Source organism: Struthio camelus, chromosome 2, assembly GCF_040807025.1.
Source record: "Struthio camelus isolate bStrCam1 chromosome 2, bStrCam1.hap1, whole genome shotgun sequence".
In the NCBI taxonomy this organism is placed as follows: Eukaryota; Metazoa; Chordata; class Aves; order Struthioniformes; family Struthionidae; genus Struthio; species Struthio camelus.
In genome coordinates, this window is record NC_090943.1 from 92,663,288 (window position 1) to 92,683,182 (window position 19,895).

At 44.9% G+C, this 19,895-nt stretch overlaps 1 protein-coding gene across 1 annotated transcript in view; it reads right to left on the minus strand.

Annotated features, from left to right (window-relative positions):
- Positions 1 to 19,895, minus strand: part of BCL2 (BCL2 apoptosis regulator) — a 97,461-nt gene extending 77,566 nt beyond the window's left edge. Inside the window, exon 1 of the mRNA XM_068931589.1 lies at positions 18,094 to 19,895. Coding sequence (XP_068787690.1) covers positions 18,094 to 18,675 — 582 coding nt within the window. The 5' untranslated portion in view covers positions 18,676 to 19,895. The remainder of the gene's footprint in view (positions 1 to 18,093) is intronic.

A 19,895-nucleotide genomic window follows, 5' to 3' on the forward strand; every position in this document is an offset into this window, starting at 1 on the left:
CATTGTAAAACCCAGGAACTACGCTATCCTTTCTTCAGCACCATCTACTGGCACCGTACCTAGCATCAAACCGTATCTCTTGCAGACCACGGCCAGCTGCCACTTACCCATTCCACTGAGAAAACCAGGCACCCCACCAGGTCCACGTTCTGGTATGCCTAGAGCTTATACTTGAACCAGCTCGTATGACATCAGGGGCTTGCAGTAAGCCTGTTCCAGCTCAAGAAATGAAATTACACAGTCCCATAACCAAGGCATTTTTGACCACACCTGCAGGTACTGACCTTAGATCTGCTGCCCAAAGTGCTATTTGCTGAGTGCTATCTTTCTTCCTCTTCATGCCTCCACCACCTTTTGGACTTCAATCCCCTACTAGCGGCATCCTCGTGCTGTAGTGAGTTTGATGACAACACTCCACTCTTTCAAGAGTGGCTTTCGGAGAACAAAAGACAATCCACAAGGCACAGCAACGTCCATAAGGATAGTCAGCATGCTGAGCATATACAAACATACTCGCTTTGCATAGGGGAAGTGCAGACCGTCCCAGTCAAGCCTCACTGAAACGTGAAAGGTGTTTCTCACCTCTGAGTAGCACTTGCAAAGTCAGAATCCAGAAAATACTGGAAATTCAGCTTGCAGTTTGTTACATTGCTTCTGGAAAGCAAAGGAGGTGAAGGAAATGTTGCAAGACGCTTTCTGGGGCCAGGTGGACAGTTCTGGAGATCAGATTCAGTGCAGTATGCAGGCTCCAATATCTGCTTCAGAGTCCTCAAGTCCTGTTCATTTCACTGCTTTAGCTGAATGTTAGGCAAGTGTTGACAGGGATTTCAAAGGGAAGTTTCAAGTCTAAACACATGGTTGAATCCAGGCCCTTGGTATTTGTTTTGTTGCACAAGAGAAAGGAGGAAAAACATGAAACAAGAAAGCCCCTGCAAGCCCTTTCCCAGGGCACAGGCGCAGCCACACAAAAGGCTCAAAGCCCCCCTCACGCTGTCCACTGGGAGCTGCCGCTTGCACCATGCCCACCCATCGGCTCCCTCACACGATTCCTCCGTCAGCCTCAAAATGCCACACTGCCAAAGCGGTCAACGCCATTTCATCTGTTTTAATTGCAATTGCGTGTGCCCTGGTTAGCATCTCTGCTGCCTCGGACCACAGACCAAACACCCTGCAGCGCCTGGTATCACCTCTGTCAGCACAGCACAGCCTAGCATAGCCCGACACGGAGCTACAAGCAAAGGCAACTTCTCAGGGATGCTGCTGGGATATTAAGTAGAGTATAGCTTGGACAGAAAGTTAAAATCACCACTGGCAAGAAAAACATTAATGAATCCCAAATGTAATTTTCCAACCCTGTTTCGGGAAGACACAATATGTGCAAGGGCAAAAATCATACTTCTTATCAAAGTACTTGAATTTTTCTTAAAGCCATGCATAAAGTAAAAAAATGTAGGGGGGGGGGAATCTGTCTTTTTGAACTTCCTTGAAAACAGAAGAAATAACATTATTGCATAAGAAAGGATTTTTTGAGATTCAGAACAAACAAAATTTACCAACGGGAGGAATAGCCAAACACAGACGGTAACTACTGACATTCCATTTTAAGCCTAATTTTTAGGTCCCGATGGAGAATTTAAATACACAATACATAATGTAGGCATTATATTTGCTCTCTGCAGAAGTGGCTTTCATTCTCTGATACATGTATATTTTTCCCATTTGGCTCAGTCACTTAAAGGAACAACTTTCCCCTTGAACTCTAATCATTTCTGAATGAATTATTAAAAAGCTTGACTTTACAAGCAGTTTTCCTTCTATATAAAACAGCATACAAATAAAAGAGAAAACTGATTAAACAGGTGACTTGACAGTACACTTTGTAAAAATCAAATTATGCATGTGTGGTACATGTGCGTGCATCTCTGTGAGAGGCAGAGTGTTTTTTTCTTCAGTCTTCTTTCTCATTTAGAATAATTGTGCTGTTCTGGCACTTGTAATTCAAATATATCAAGCTAATTGTGTGGGTTTTTTAAAGTTGATAGGGTTTCCTTAAAGAGCTAAAATATATTTATTTTTATACATTTATATAAAAGCAATGGCGCTTAAGTTACATTTTTGAAAGGCTTGTGCTTCATCTCTCAAAACCCTAATAATTCTGGAATAAAATCTAAATGGTATTTCTTCTTGCTATAAACAGAATCTAGATTATACTCGTAATAAAAACAAGGGACACTTAGCTCTCTTTTGAAAAGTCATGGAAATGAGATATCTAATTTTGCTATTTCATGTATTTACTCAAGACAAATAAAAGACTTATTTTTGAAGTAAATTGTAAATATTCAGGACCTTAAAGTGACTAAAAAGGAGTAAAATATTCAAATATGCCTATTTTTGGTGAAAACAATCATGTTTTCACAGCATAGTATATAATGTGAATGGGAGCAGTTTTCATATAAGTCGACTTATTAAAACAAAATCTTTCTTGAGGCATATGGGAACACACGGTCTGCAGGCAGGTTCAAGCCCCCATGCTGGTCTTCTCCGTGACAGTGCCTGCCAAGCAGCGACCCAGACCCCGGAGAACGGCTGTTCGTTCTCACCAGGAGGAGATCTTTCTCTCCTTTCTGGGTCAGCCACTGGCAGAAATGCATGGGAAATCCACGCATGCAATTCCAGACGTTATCACTGTGATTCACGGACCCACTCAAACATCCAGCGCGAGAAGAGAGGAGGCAAGGAGGCAAGTTTGGCTGGCTCCGTGTGCTCCTGTGATCACGCCAGAGGAGAAGACAGAAGGAGTTTTCTTTCCCACCAAGCTGAGCAATATCTGGGACCCAGCCACGGTCTTTATGTTCAACCACGATATGCATGGAACGTGTACATATGCCGTGTTCCTCGATTTACATCGAGCCATGATATATATACATTGAGGCTGCCGTCAGCGACAGGAGAAGCAGCTCTCTCCACCTTTCTGCACCCCTCACAGAGGTGTTTTTCACGAGTGTTACCATTGTGCCAAAAGCTTCACCTTCAAAGCACAATTTAATCCAAAATGTAGCTCTTGAGCCAGGCAGAGTTAAGGCAGCTCTGTGTTTCCTCTGCAACATGTTTTTTTCATATCCTTCCTGTCCATTTCTGTGGAAGGCATATACATTTGATAACTTACACGTTGAACTGTATAAGATAATATTAACTTCCCATGTGAGTCTCATTAAAAAAAAAAAAAAAAAAGATTAATGAGGAACATGGACATACCAGCCAGCTTACTTTCAGAAAATTACAAATCCAGACAAGAACATGATGACAAGATGATTTTGAATGAAAATAAAACTAGCATAATCGGAGCATAAGGAATGACTCCTCCGACATTAATGTCACAGAAACACTAAAGTCTGCATTTTGGGTATGAATCAGTCCACGAGTCTCATTTTAAGTGGCTACCCAGAATGTTACCAGGTCTCTCTGTAAAACTGTCCCCAGCAGAGAACCAGCACAGGCCTATATGCACCGCCTAGGCACTGCCTGAGATTTATTCTGAGAACCGCAGCGATGCCGATTCCTTGCACTTAATTTCAGCACGGGAATGAGTTCTGCTCACAATGAGTTACTGAGAGGGACACGTTTCCAAGCGCTATACCAAATATGAACCAGCCAGATCACGTACCCAATTGCTTGCTAATGGCTCAAAGTACAGGGCATATATCTTCCCCACTGTGTGATCCTGCAACCTCTAGTGACTCTGACGTCCAAAGACTGCCAAAAAAACGACTGCTGCGCTGGGCCCTAGGGTCATACATCAAATGTTCACATGCACTGACAGATGTTTATGTTGGTCATCCTGATTTAACTCCCATTACATCATTTACCAAGCTACTGATGTTATCATAAACGCTTAAACAAGCTGGCAAAGGAGACTCGAACACAAATTTGATTCCCTGGTGGTATGAAAGCATTACACCCCAGACTGCATCTTGCTCTTAAATCACGCTGCACAACCGTACAGATTCTTTCATTTATTTAAATTCCAAATTAAACAGACCCCTTTTTTCCAGATGATCGATTTCCCTCATCATTCGACCACCACCGGCTGAATGACAGGTACTAAAAAGAGGTACTAAAAAGTAACAGAGAGTCAGACTTTGGATCACAAACTACCAGTATAAAATTGAAAGCTGCTTTGTACCGTAATTAAGGTGCCATTCAGGCTGGGATTCATTTCGGCTACGTTAACTCCTGAATGTCTACTGCCTGATTTAGTGCTTCCAGTCACTTCTGTTTTGTGTATGACTGCACTACTCTAATACACTGCAAATCAACTGAAAGTTTTGAGGGAACAAAATTAATAAGCACAGGAAGTCCTCTCACTACTGTGCACGTGTACATAACACGTTTGCCACCTGCCACTGAAGCACGATCTTAATAACAAATACAGGGGTTTAAATTTAACCTCCATGACAGCCTCTCTGTTTGCTTGGTTGTTGTAAGTGCGGGGAGGGAATAGGAAACACTTCACACATCTTGTTTTCCGCTTCTAATATATTTTTGAGTTTTCTAGGGCAGTCTTTGCTTGGATGTGTAATCACTGTGGAATGGCTACTATACCCTTGCTACACTGCATAATACTTTCCCTTCCTCCTTCTGTAGGATTCCTCATGAAAATAGGCAGTTTGTGCTTTTGGCCCTAAGGACAGAACATAATGTACTGTCTCTAGGAAAAAAAAAAAATCATTAAAACATTTTCCACTACTTAAAAAAAACAACACCACATTAAGTACTACTGTATTTCTTTTATACACATGACCTCATAGATACATGTGTGCATCACATCCACATTCACACAAACGCATTCAATTTAGCTATTTATAGAGCTCTATAATTTTTCCTGGCTCGAGCTTTCATGAGCTTCCCCTGATGGGGTTCAGTTCACACGGTTTCATAATCCTTCCTTTTGCTTTGAGTTTATACTCATGGAACATCCCCTCCCTACCCACACCCCCTCCTAGAGTCCCATTTAATGTCTTACTGATTAAATTGGCTGGGTGCTTTACTGAATTCATCACAAAAAACAGTGGGGTTTTTCTGTCCCAGGGAGCTGGGTGAGTTCTGTCAGTTCTTCTTACGATATCCTAGCGACAAAACTCACAGATGCAGTTGAAATCTTGTACGGCTAACTACCCTTTTCTGACTGATGTAACATTTGACACGCTTCAAAAGAGTCTTGGCCAAGTGTTACTCTTCCAGTTATGCTGTTGGTCCCTTAATTAGGAGCAACGCAGGTTTCAAAAAAGTTTGTGCTCAGTACAAATCACCCAGCCGTCCAGCGAAACAGGCAGTAATTCTGAACAACGCACATCCACAAGTTGCTGAATGTCTTCTTGCTCTGCTTCCAGTGACAGCAGGAACACAATGAAAGCACCCTCAAGGAAGGAGAAAGTATTTCCCACCTTGGAGTTAGTCCACTCTTCTGGTCCCTCTGTGCTTCAGCAAACTGGCTCGTCCCAGGGAAAGGACACTTGTAGCTGGCCTGAGACAGTCAGGCCCAGTGGTGCCTCATCTCTTCCCATCCCCTTTCTGGATCTCCAGGCTGTGGAGGCAAGGCTGGACCACACTGAAATCCAGCAGCCTCCTGTTGCGTGAACGCCCACTCAGAGCTAACCATCACTCTGTGCAACTTCAAACTCGCCTCTACCTTATTCTGGGAAGAAATCGCTCCCCAAGTGTTTCAAGGCGCAGTGCTGGAGGGTAACAACAACAATAACAAAAAAAGGAACCACTAATGGTCCCTTCCCTCCTCCATGTGACAGAGCTCAGCTCAGCTGGACCACAGAGGTCCAGCCCTTGCAAAGGACAGCAAGGTAAAAAGCTCAGAAAGCAAAAAGCTATTAAAGCCAAAACCCATGAGGCAGATAACAGCTTACTGCCAGACTTTTCAAAATTTAAGTGTTGATTGTTCAAAATTTATGTCTAGATTTTTCTTAAGAATGCAATTTCCTGGCACATGGTACAACTCACTCTAGACCTGCATGTCAGCACAGCAGGCATCCTGTTGCAAAGGTTATTATGGAACTATTGAATGTTTTCATGCCAAATTTGTCCAAATTAAACCGAGGGGAATGGAAATACTTTCCCTGGATAGGTGGTAGTCGTATTAGGTGGGTTTGTTTATAAGGAGAATAAAAGTTACAGCTAAATATAAAAGCAGATACATCATAATATTGTCTGAGAACTTGAATAACATGTCATTCAGCCTGCATGCTGTGGAAAGAACACTAAGGTCATGTCTAAAATAAGATCAGTGACTGTTTGACAATAGAAACATGTAGGAGGTAGAACAGGAGAATTTTCCACGTTTTTTTAAATGACATTTTTCTTAAAAAAAAATTCATGCCTGTCTTGCTACAGGCCTGATGCAAACCCCATCAGACTCCGTGCAAAAAAACACCTTTGAATTCAGCATGTTTTGGATCAACACCTTGGCAAACCTGCATTAGTCATTTGTGCCAACTGTTTACTTTTTGCACTATGCTCAGCTTGGAAAATGAAAGAAGGCTTTTGTGTTGCATTTTTGTTTTCAGACAGTTTCACTTTCTGGTTCAGTCCTCTGATCCTGCTCCCCTGGAAGTCAATGACTTCAGTGGGGCTACTTGTATGTTTTAAAGGTAATCATATCTGTGTTTGCGATGCTGGGGATCTAAGAGAGTTCCTGGCAAGGTCCAAAAAGAAGAAGAAGAGAAAAAAAAAGACCCCAAACATTACTTTAAGTACTTTAGAAAATACAAAGCATTCCTTTTTCATTTCATTCACCCACCAAAACCTGGAGCGAAGATCTGACTTCAGGGACTTGACATTTCTAAAAGTGAAACCAGCACACAGATTTCAGCTGCCTGCCCTGCTGCAGGGTAACTGCCTGCCAGCATGGATTTGGGGAGAAACAGGGAACTCTGAACTCAAATCTTGACAGAGACATTTACTTAAGTTTTACTTGAGTCAGTGAAGTCTGAGGCACGTTGCTTTTTCCCACTATGTTCTAGTCGCTACCACATACAACGGCAGTCGCCCACCTGCACAAAGTGCTGCACCAAGAGCATCCCAAGGGCTCCTGTCCCACCCCGCCACCACCACCGACAGCCACGCTCATGAGATCCCATGATTTTAAAACAAAGAATGAGACACAAACTGCCAGCCCAAGGCCAAGGCCAGAAGGCGGTCACCCTCTCCTTCCCGCTGAACCGTGACATGCAAGGCATGCAGTTAATAACTCTAACGTGAAAATACTCAAGCCTGACAGGACCCCCTCACGGTGCAAGAGAGGTGCCAGGACACGCGCATCCCCCATCCCCCATGGTCACGCGAGGGCTGTGTGCTCCCCCGACCCAAAATGCCGGGGCCACAGCACCCGGAGCCGTACCGTGACGAGCTCCCGCGCGGTCACCGCGCTATCTGCAGGCACCTCGGACCTTGGCGTGGGAGCAGACGCTATCGGCTCAGCCCAGGCAGGCTTTACACCTGCAGCCTGGGCAAAGGACCGACTGCCCCTTAGCAAAAGGTAGCATTTAACAGGGGGGGCCCCGTGGGCAAGCGGGGAGCAGCCTTCGGCCTCGCACCAGCTCCCGGGACATTGGCATTGCCCCGAGGGCCAGCACACGCTGGCTTATGCCTCAACTGCCCCCTGGGAAGGCTGTGTTGCTCTGGCCCCGTTAGCAGTAATTTGCTTCTCGGCTGATGGCACTGGGAGAGAAAAATAATAATAAAAAGGGTGGCAGGCCTTGAGGGAGGAGAAGAGGAAATGGGAGCGCTGCCATTTTCTGCTGAAATCTGGCAAAATAAGGCGGCTGATTTTCTTAGGGAATCAAAGGTGGCAAAGTTAGTCACCATGCAATTATTTAATATCCGATCAATCATTCCCCCTTTTGTTGCTTCACCCCAGCATTCGGAGAACCTGGGCCATTTCGTTATACGGAGCAGCTCTTGTCAGGCCAATCCGGTAGCGAACTTCATCACAGGGAGCTTATTTGAGCAGGAGGGATCCCAGGTCTCCCCCAAGGCACTGGTGACACTGGCATTTCAGGGTGAGGAGCTCCTCTCAAAAGAACAGCCCGAACCAAAGAGACAGAGAAAAGTGACCTCTACATATAACACTTCTCCATCATCCTCGGAGCCTTTTTGAAACAGCAGTCAGCAACAGCACGCGGCCAGAGTTTCAGACATGTTGTGTTGCGAAGCGTTTCCGTAGGGATCAAAATGCCCTTAAACGGTCTGGCTGTCCGTCCCGTCCAAGAGAACAGGTAGTTTATCCCAGCTGTCAGGCACGGGAAACCAAACAGCTCCTTTCCCACTGTCAGCTTTAGCTCTAGGCCAGTTATTAAAATTAAACAGCTTTGTTTGTGAGAACGATATATTTCTGTCCGCAGAGGGGAGAGGAGGGAGCAGGGAGGAAGAAAAGAGCAAGTTTTCTAAAGCCAACAGTCAGCCCCTGGGCACAGCATTAGCGACATGCCAGTCCTGGGTCTTCACTCGGCCAATCGCCCCCCTCGGAAAGCCCCAACCTGCAGGATGTTTTAACATACCCCAACATCCTTCTCTCCTGGTTGGAAAAACAAGCCACAAATTCCCATTATTTGCAAAATAAACACACTGCTCTCCAATGGAAGAGTCGCCTTTAGCAGATAAGAAGGAAGGCAGGAGATGTCTTGACAGGTCTCCCCACCACCGGTGCAGCCCAGGCAGGAGAGCAGAGCGGGAGCTCCCTCACGGCCAGCCGTGAAGCCCCAGGGAGGCTGGTCAGCTCAGCCCTGTGCCCAAAAAACAGGCATTACCAGCCTAAACTAAACAGGCCCAATCTCTAGCAAACTGCTGTGGAGGACCCTAGCCATCTCTGGTTGACTCCAAGCAGGCAAAGACTTCATACTTTCAGTCTGGAGCCAAACATGCGAGTATCCTACTGAAGGATTTTTTTTTTTTTTTTGAAGACAACCGTGACCTACTGCAGCAGCCTGACCAAAGGCCAGAGCGGGCCGTTTATTCGCAGCCTGATTGCCACCTGACATTTCAGACGGCTGATTTTATTTCCCCCCCTTCACTGGGTACCCTGCTATTGCTTTCCAGCCCGCAACGAGGAGACTATTTCCCTCTTTCGGACTTCAGAACAGACGAGTTGCTATTTGCTGCTGCACGTTAGTAGCTCTGGGCAACGATGAAAAGGAACAGGTCAAGCTACAACTTGAAAATATACATGCATTAGGCCTCATTCTGACTTGTATTCAGGACCTTTTGCATCAGCCAGCGGACAGAGGAATTCGATTTATTTAGACAGCATAATTTATTGTGGCTTGCCAGATGATTTCTGTAAAGGATCTTTGGATACCTCTAACTGAACTAAAATTTGCAGACGCTGGGAGCACAACATAAGATTTATTTTTATTATGAACGAGGGAGTCTTTACTTCAGTTTTTTCCAGTGTCATTTCAGTGTCATTTGATCAGAGCTATGCATACATTCTTGAGAAGTTTAATAAATGTTACAAACCTAAAACACCGATCATTTGATTCTGCTATTTGAAATGCGAACTCATTTACTACTGCATGTGAACTCCCTGAATTAATTTTACTCCTTCCTGAATTAATTTTACTCCTTCCTTATTTAGAAAGATTAGAAATAAAGCCCTCTCCTACATTTTATAGTCTAAGTTCCAAATACTTGATGAATTTTCTTAAGAAAAGGGGTTCTTTCCTTTAAAGACAAAGTTGATGAAAGTTATTCCATCACAGCGACACAGTACAGGACTTCCACATAGAGCAGGAGGAGATACTTTGCTGGACGACAGTCCTAGGACCTATCCTGACTTTCCAGTGACTCAAGCAAGTCTCCCCAAAGCACTGAGCAGGAATTTTGCCTGTTTTTTTTTTTTTTTAGATTACTTTTATCTGCCTATATCCGAGCACTCACTAAAGCTTGTGAATGGAGGCAAAAGCACACGTGTGCACAAAGACACTCCACACATGTGCATGGAATGTGGCTTATTGTTCATTTCACCAAAATGCTGCAGTCAGCTTTTATATGCACATAGAGTGGGAATGGAAAATGAGGGAAAATTTCCTTCATTAAATGCCTAACTGTGCTGATACGTAAAGGAAAAAAATGAAGCTGTAAGCTGCAATTCCTCACACTGTTCACCATTTTCCTAAACAAAACTTGCAAGCTAACACCTAAAATTTATCTTTTTAATCTTTTTCCTTTACTAGTGTTGCTAAACACATCAAAACAGTAGATCTGAAAAAGTTTAAGTCTAACTCACATTTAAACGGTTTTCTTTCTTCTACCTCATTTCTCCAGTCAAATCTCACCACCAGCTCATTTCACAATCTGACTCACTTTATGGTCTTTCCTAGGCTAGCCAGCTCCAGCAATGCCAAAACTGAATGCTACAGATTTGAGTATTATTCTAAGCCTAAAATTACTGTGGCAGACATTTCGTTTAATGGTGTACCCTGTATAACTTGTTTTCTAATTAAAAAAGATCAGCCTAACTTACATGATAGCATGTTGAAAAACATAATATAAATTTCCCAGCCCTGGTGTTAATGTACAGCTAGCAATCTCATCCATAGCATAGCTGGGTTAACTGAAAATGAGAGATATTAATGATTTGCCCAAAATCATGCAGCATATCCAGCAGTAGAGTCAAGAAGAGAAGTTAAGTTTTGACTCTCAGTTGCCTTCCCTAATTAACTAGGCAATAGCCTCTTGGCATCACTATGTGGAAAAAATGGGGCCTTTTCTTCCTGATTATATCTGGTACCTGTACATACATTACTCACAGAAGAACCCCGAAACCCACTGAGTTGGCTTTTCAGTTAGTCAGTTAGGGATCATTCTTTTTCTTCTTCCAGTAAAATATAATAAAATAGCAATAAAATGATGGGTGCACTGAAAGATGCTCACTAGCTCTTCTAACTAAGCTTACCTATGAGAATCGCATAACAGGTCTTCAGTAAGTCACTACAGGAGTAAATTTAGTGATGAGTACTCTTAAAGACACAACAAGAGCATTTAACTTTTAATAAAATCATCTCTCAATAGTAAGTAAAAACCGAAATCTCCTGCTGTGAGCTCCAGCAGCCCAGACACACAGCCCTCCTCAGAAGAGGCAGGCGAGCCATTTGTGCTGCTCCATTTAGGTGCAGTGAGGACTCACACCTTAAAAATATTATTATTTTTACAAAATATATGCCGAAAGAATATGTTTTTCCAGGCTGGACGAGTCCAGCAGTATACCCACCCAAGCATCCCCCCATACTGACCAGCACCAGGTGCTCTGAGGGAGAAACAATGTGAAAGATAGTTATGAAATAACATACTCCAGAGAAAGCTCTCGCCTCAGCACTTAATGATCTAATTTCAGAAGCTGGTGTTAAATTTATCCCCTGCTTCATCAAGATGTATGATTGCCCTAGCAATTTTATTCTAACCTAAGTATGGATGTTCTCATTACCCTTATAAATACCTAACCCTTTCCTGACTCCAGCTTAGTATCTGAACTCAAAGCTCTCCCATGACAACAGCTACCAAAAGTTAACTAGATGCTGCGGAAAGGACTATTTTCTTCTATTAGTTTAAAACCTGTGGATTTTTCATATTGTCTTATTTCTCTTGCAGCATATACAGAGTAAACATAACTACAATTGCCCAATTAAGTGCCTCTTCCTGCTCCGATTGCACTCTATGGCAACGCTTTCTAAAATCAGATTTGTTTCCTTGCTCATTAACTGTAAAATCTAGAAACCTACAAGAAACTTTCCAGTGAGAATTTACCAAAGCCTATTGATATATAATAATTGTAATAGCAAACAAAGATTAGTATAGAATAACAGAAAATAAATTCCAGACTTTCAGATGCCTTTGGAAAAGCTATCAAGTTTCATGCTCTTTCAAGAGCCAAAAAAAACCCAACCCTAAACTAAACTAAAAAAAAACCAAAAAACAAAACACCCCCCCCCAGACTGTTAATGAAACTGAAAGCCAGAGTAAAATAAAAATCCCTCAAATCTGCCATCGGTATTTGCGTTTGCCAAGAAGGCCTGGATGTTGTCCTGCTGTGGAACAGAAGATTTATGGCTCCACACACCTTCATCCATCCTATTATTATGTATGAAACGGAAAAAAACCCCAGCCTGGTACGGCCCTCAAAAATATTCCGTATTTTGCTGTCACTGAGTAACAAGTGCTGTTATTATTACTAAATCACTGGGTACTAGCAGCCACGAGGCGCTCCTAAACGACTTTAAAAACCCCGGGGATGTGCTCCACCTGCCAAACGGCGCGAAGGGAAACGGGGAGGGGAGGTCAGGTTGGAGAGGCCCGATCCGGGGCACGCGGGGGTCCTCTGCTCTCCGCAGCAGCTGCAAAAGCGGCAGGGAACGATGCCACCGTCAAGCAGCGGTGCCCGTAGCACGTAAGTGCCTTTTCCCCTGCTTCGCTCCTGGCACTTATTTTTCAGCAGAGCTAACAGCCTAGCTCACGAGCAACGTTAACACAGGCACAGACCTAACTTCTTTCTCAATATTGAAAGTAAAGTTTTTAATAGGATTGCTGTTTGAACTTTACGGCTCTTTGCAAGATCAAGGCAAATGACATCATCTCCATAAGCGAGACCAGTGGTTCTGAAATTTTAAAGGTCACGGTCAGTACCTATTTAAAAAAAAAAAAACAGAAGAAGAAGACGGGACTTCTGAGAAAATACACTACCTAATATAATTGCACGTTGCACATAAAGCTATAATAGATGAAAGACATCAGAAAACAACAGTTATTTTCTCTTTTTATCCTAGTTCTTTTACTCTCTGCTACAGCACAGACTCTCCATAGAGTGAACTTCTCTCTCTTCAGTAATAGTAAAAAGAAAAATATTTTGATAATATTTGGAGAATTTGATTATAAACCCACAAAGCCACAAAAACTGGCAAAGGACCTAGGAGGTGTAACACTTGAAACTGCCAATTCATTTATTTAACTGCGTGGATTTCAGACAGTTTCCTTTTAGCAGTCAAACAGTGACTTGGGGTTAGCCCCACAGGGGATTTAGTCGGTACAAGGCAGCATGTCACCGGCACAGCTTCAAAACGCCGCCGCTCCAGCGTGGAGCACCCTGCTCCGAGCGAGGCACCCTCACACCCGGCACAACCGAGATGCTTCTGCGCGGGACTTGCAAGAAAAGCACCGTGCTCTACCGGCAGGTGCCTACCTGTGCCGCTGGGGAGCTGACGGGAATACCTCGAGACCCCGAAAGGGCTGAGGTTCAGGTACCCCACTCATAAACAGATGATGGCCTCCCTATCACGCCAATATTCACAGCCTGTAACTTTGTCCTGGGGCTGGATGGGTTGGCTTGCCTATGGATTGTCATGGTTGCTCTCCACACTTCCTTTTAAAGGCGTGCCACCTTGCAAAGCAGAATTAATGATTTACCAGGCAAAAAAAAGAGGAAGCTCAAGTGATCAGGGCAGTCAACATAGGAGATGGGAAAGCTGGGCCCTAGCTGCTGGTCCAAGCAGTGTTTATGCATTGTGCTGCAGAGAGTCACCTGCGAAAACGCATCAGGCAGCGGGAATCAGAAACCCATGCTCCTCTTCCTCCACCAAAGGAAACCTCAACCCTGCAGAGAGAGCAGCCCTGTGTCAAAAAGGAAGGACACCTCCGCAAAACCAGCAGCCATCTGGGAGGTGAAAAACGGGTGTAAAATCCCTCAGGGTCAAGAAGGAAAACCTCTCGTTATCTCAGGAGAGGGCTTTAACCAAGGACCCGCAAAGGCAAAAAAGGGGACGTCCCCCCAGCTGCGCTCGTGGATGAGTACGGCGGGTAGACTAGCCTGGCTCTGAGCTGGGCTCGGGGCACGCGGGGCTGGCGTTCCCGCCTTCCCAAGCCAAGCTGCTCCTCTCTCGCAAGCAGGGGGCAGTTCCCACCTGGCTTAGGCGGGGAACTGCAGGGATCCAGGGACTCGTGGCACCCTACCGGCAAGGCAGGCATTGAGGGCACGTAGGTGCTTATATTCCACCCAAGCACCACTTCGGATGCTGAAATCCTGCTGCGTATCTGGCCTGAACTGTTGGACAGAATAAAAAACCACAACAAATGAACGGAATCAGATGAAAAGATACACCCATCACATTCATGGCCCTAATTGACATGCCATCATTTTAAATGACGGTTTTTTAGCTAATTTTTCAACATAACACCTTTTCTCTCACCTGAGCTTCTTTACATTAACATCAAAAATATGTTTCTCTACATGTATATATGATGGAACCTATATCTCTTTCTACAGTTCTTGTGTGTTTAAGTCCAGTTTTTCTTTAAAAGCTCAAGGAGAAAATCACGTGCTGGACTGCAAGACCCCAGAGTTGAGCATGGCTAACCTGCACCTTAGGTTGCGTGCCCAAGGAAGGAACCCACTACTGCCAGACAAACGTGGTTATTTCCCCGCCGGGGACATCACATTTAATGCTCCCTATGTCAAATTCAAAAGTCACAAGGCATGCTAGTCCACTGCCAAGCCACTGTGTCGTTCTGCAGCTAAAACAGAAAAAACAAAACGAAGCCATTAAGTTGTCAGTCAGAAAGCATATATTATACTAAGCACCACGAAATTGCAGAGATGAGCTGGTTCTCCTCTTATTTCTTTTGTAATGTGATTAAGATGTTATCAGGCCAAAGTACAATATTGTGGTATCCTGACCTACGCGAAAATCTTTGAAAGCTGCATTTATTTGCCACCAGAACCACAAGCTAATAATAAAGCCTTCGTACAGGCAGTTTCATTCTGTTGCTTTTTCTAAGTTTTGAACATGAACAAAACCATTAGGCTATGTATTGTCAGGGCATTAACGATCCCTAGACACCATTAACAGTGGACATCTAGCGACTGCTCAAATTTGAACTCCACCGGTTATATCCCCTTCCAGCTTGCACTTTGCTATGCTTCTTCCTTGTCTTCCTTATAATTTACGTTCTCCTGAAAAAAACATTGACTATATATAGAGCTGATTCAAAACAAATAAGTAACAAAGACATTTCAACCAAATTTCAGACCCGATGATAAGACCTAGGCCCGTACAATAGTCTAAAAGTACACGCTGTCCAACTTACTTGCTATGTAACATATGCACGTGACTAACTGTGATACTACCCTCCTAAACCATATACTTTTACTACGCATCCTCTAATAACCTATCATTCTGCAACATACTGGGGAATTACAGTGTGAAGGAGGAGAAGGCTACACAAGACCGACAATCCTGGTTGCTCAGGGAACCCGCGCGATGCACACAATTATGCTCAGGTCATACAAAGTGTGAATAAATGACAGCTGATCGGTTACTTAGGAAGGGCCATTTATTACGCTGTAATAAGGCTCGTATGCTGGGGATGGCAAAAGGGCCAAGCTGAAGACTGAGTGCTTCACTAAATTATATTAAAGTATGCTTTTCCATTGACATATCCTGAAAACTAGGAAAGAAAAAACAAAGTAAAAAAAAATCCAGTGCCCTGTGCCACCCTGGATTTCTTTCACCTGAAGGGAGGATCCCTGAAGCTGCATTTGAAACTTCAGTGTAGTCTTTAAGTTTCTCTAACAGCCTAGAAGGTTTTGCCTGTGTGCTTAATAATCATATGACTCAAAAGGTACAATCCGTTCACCAGACAGACACGTAAAAGCCACTGAGGGGTAGTATTTTGCACATCTTCTTCCATATGTACATTATAAATAACACGTGGCAGTAAATGGCATCACATGCATCCAAAATCAGGAGCTTCTGTTTATAGGAAACCTCAATAAACAACCAAATGGCTGCCGATAAGAAGCATCCTTTCCTTTTAAAGGCAGTCAGTGTTTATAGTCTAAGTTACTTTTATTTCTAACTGTGGAGAAACCGCTCCAGCGTTTGCCTCATCTGGCCAACCACTTCTGGTAACACCTGTCTTTTCACATTCTCGTTTTTATTCATTATTTATGTTTTTCTTTACACAGTACACCCATAGGACAATACATCTCCAGCGTGCTTACGGATTGGATCCAAAGCTCACTGGAGGCAACAGAATGACTTCACTGGCTCTGGAGCAAACCGTGGGCCCCAGCTCTGCAAGCGGGCTTCGAGCCTGAAGTGGGACTTACGCACGAGTTAGGCATCCCAGTCCAGAAGTGCAGTCTTAAAATCCCTAACCCTTTAGCTGCTCACGTTTTAACCAGTGAAGCTCTCCAGAAGCCTGAATTGTTTACAGATTTTTTTCCAGTATCTGTTTCATGAAAAAAACAAACAAACCCTCAGCTGTGATCTGTGCAATAAGGATCTGAACATAGGTCTCCCTCTCCCAAGTCTGGTCTCAACTACTGGCTTCAGAGCCATGAGCTATACATACATACATGTACATGTATGTATGTATGTATGTATGTATATAAAAATACACACATACACACATATTTTTTGCTCCCCCTTCTGGCCCCATGAATCTTGAATATTTTTTCCTCTTTGTGGAAGCAGATGAGAAAAGGAGAATGATCCTGCCTCTAAAGCAACTTGTAGCCAGAGATCTGCAGCATTCTTCTGGGAGATGTGCAATGTGGATTTCTGCTGAGAAGAGGGCCCCAAAGTCTTGTCTTACGCTCTCCATTATGGCAGCATGTAGCTGGTCTCCAGATCCCTGGAGGCTTGTACTCTTAAGTCCCTGGGTTCATCGGAGGGAAGGCAACGTCTTCATTTTTTAATGGAGATGGTCAATGAAGGTGGCACATTATTGGATATAACACTAACTTAGGAAGAGACCAAATGCTGAAAATTTAACGTGATGACACTTCACAGACACAGGGCTTACCAACCATGTTAACTGGGAACCGTGTACGGTATTTTACATTCCTTTACATGCACCCCTTAAAGGTGTGCTCTTTAACTGATTTAGCTCACTGATTGTATTTCATAGCAGTCAGAACCTGAAGTTACCAATCTCTGACCTACCATATCTCCATTTTAAGTGACTTAGTGTAGGTCTCAGCCCATACATAAAGTTTCTTCTTCAGGATAACTTTTGCTGTTTCTTCCTTCTAATACAGTAATATGACAAGCCTTATGCATGCAACACATTCGGTTTGAGGGATCACATTTTGTTACAATAGATCAATTAACACAGGAAAACAGAAAGAAAACCCCTTCCAATCAAACGTGGTTATTTATTTTGGAGAGACAGAGACAGAGACAGAAAAAGACTCCGATTGACCAAAAGTATAAAAGCTGTCCATTTTCCGCAAGTGGAAATCCTCCCTTTCTGGATAATGCTAAAACTAACCCCAGCCAGAAGTGATTTCTACTCTGGAAATACAAGATCATTTCACTTTGAAACGTGCCAGATCACTGCAAATAGTAATTTCTCCAGAACAATGCCCCAGACGAGTCCCCTACCCATCCCCTGGCACCTTTGTTTGGCGGCGAGACAAAGACAGGACTTTCACACCAGATACACGCTGCAAAATCCCGCTCCGATTGCCACCGCAGCTATGAACACCGGCACTGAGGATCATCCGGCCGTTGTTTCCTTCGACTGCCTTTAGCACCGTGTCCCCTCGCACGTTAAGCGCGTCCCCCCAGCCCGCTGGGACGCAGGCACGCGGCCGTCGTCCCGTCGCCTCCGTGCGCCTGCCCATGGCATTACCTCTGGGCAGGCGAGGCTGCCACTCATCCCAGGCTGCTCTGGACCCCTGCCCGAGCCCGAAATATTGCCTGGCGCGTGGCGAGAGCCACGGCTGCGGCAGCCCCCACCGGGGGCACCCAAAGGGGGAAGGAGAGCGGAGGACTCGGCCGGAGGGGGCGGCTCGCTCATCCTCGCAGCAATGCAGGAGGGAGCTGTGGCTGCTCTCACCCCAAAACCAACTTCGCCATAACCCCACAGCGAGGTGACGCTCAGCGACAGAGGAGCTGGCGACGGGCCTACGCACCAGCCTTTTGCTCCCCCCGACTCGAGCGCCTCCCTGCTCCTCTGCGTGGGCACCCCCAACGCGCGCCACCCCGGGGCCCAGCCCTCCGCGAGGGAAGGAAATCGCGGGGCACGTACCCAGCCTCCGTTGTCCTGGATCCAATTATGCAGGTGCCGGTTCAGGTACTCGGTCATCCAGGTGGCAATGCTGTCCACCAGGGGGGACATCTCCCGGTTGACGCTCTCCACGCACATGACGCCGCCGAACTCGAAGAAGGCCACGATCCTCCCCCAGTTGACCCCGTCTCGGAAGAGCTCCTCCACCACCGCCACGAAGCGGCCCCTGGCCGTGAAGGGCGTCAGGTGCAGCTGGCCGGACATTTGGGCAAAGTCCCTCTGGTAGCGGCGGGAGAACTCGTCGCCGGCTTGGCGCAGGACGAGGTGGACCACCGGCGGCGCGGGGCGCAGCCCGTCGCCCGGAGCCGCATTACTAGCAGCAGCCGAGCCGGGGGGCTCGGGGTGCGGAGACACCAGCCCAGTGTGATCAGAGGAAGTCCCAGCAGCAGCAAGAGCAGCAGCAGCAGGAGGAGAGAGCCCTGGAGACGCTGGCGCCCGGTCGCCACTGGCCACCCAGTCGTATCCCCTCTGCGAGAGTTTGTAATGGATGTACTTCAGCACTATCTCCCGGTTATCGTAGCCTCTTCTCCCCGGATGAGCCATAATTTCCACGAGGCAGCAGCAAGAGGAAGGGAGAGAGGAAGAAGAGGAGCAGGATGAACCCAAAAAAGTAAAGCAGCCAATGATAATAAAATTAATAACACGAAAATTTATAATCCAGTTATTGTATCGGGCACGGTTTCATTCATGGTGATGCAGGGGAGTTCTCAGGGTCTTGGAGGTACTTTCGTCTTCTCAGTGTTTCCTCCGCGGTTTGAGATGCACGGTATAAATAGGGATTAAAACGCTGTAAATATTTTACTTCCAGATGCACATTTATTACTTACTATATATTTACTTTAGAAACATTTCCTCCTTGGTGTTGAAATACACGTTAAAAAATATCATACTTAGGCAAAATCAGGTGCATTTTCCCCTAGGTGCTGAACTACCACGTACATGAAGGAGCGGACGAACATACACCGTAAAAACTGCAATTCAATATGATTTGCTAAACGGCCTTGGATGAACGTTAATCCAATGCACTTTAAGCTAGAAATCTCAACACTGCTTTTTTAAGTTACACAAAGTAAATTTCCTCTGTAAAGTACTTACTTGGACTATAAATATGTTCCTCTGTCAAGTTTCCTCTAAAAAAAAAAATAGCAACAACAAAACCCAAACATCACAAGTCTTCAGAAACGTTAGGTTCTGGCCGCTCTGATGCTTCAAGTCACGGGAAAGGGACAAAAAAAAATCACTATAATTTCAAATGTTTTTTCCCAGACTCCTGTTTAACAGGCATCTCCAAAGATATGTCAAAGCTCAGAAAATCCCGCCTCGGAGCCCAGGAAGGCGAACAACCCCAAAGAGACCACAAATCTTGAAGACCAGATGAAACACACATTTGAATCCAAGCTCTCGCAGAAGTGCTCCGTTTTTCCCTCCAGTGCAACGTACAGACATATGCATTTACGTAGTTTCATTCAGACACTGATCGCAGGAGCCCAGCGCTTCCACACACACACACGCACACGACAAAAAAAAAAAAAAAAGGAAGAAAAAAAAGAAAAAATTAGGCAATTAATATTTTTTTGCAAAAAAGAGCGCAAGAAAAAGGACAAAACCAAAAAGAAAAAAGAAAATTGCGTTTGAGTGCGGCTCCGGGGAGAAATGCCATTTCCCGAGCAGCTTTTGTATCAAAGGAGGAAGAGCCCCTGGCGCTGCCGAGGCGGGGCGCGGACGGGGGCGCGTGTGCGCGCTGACCGGTGCCGAGGGGGTTA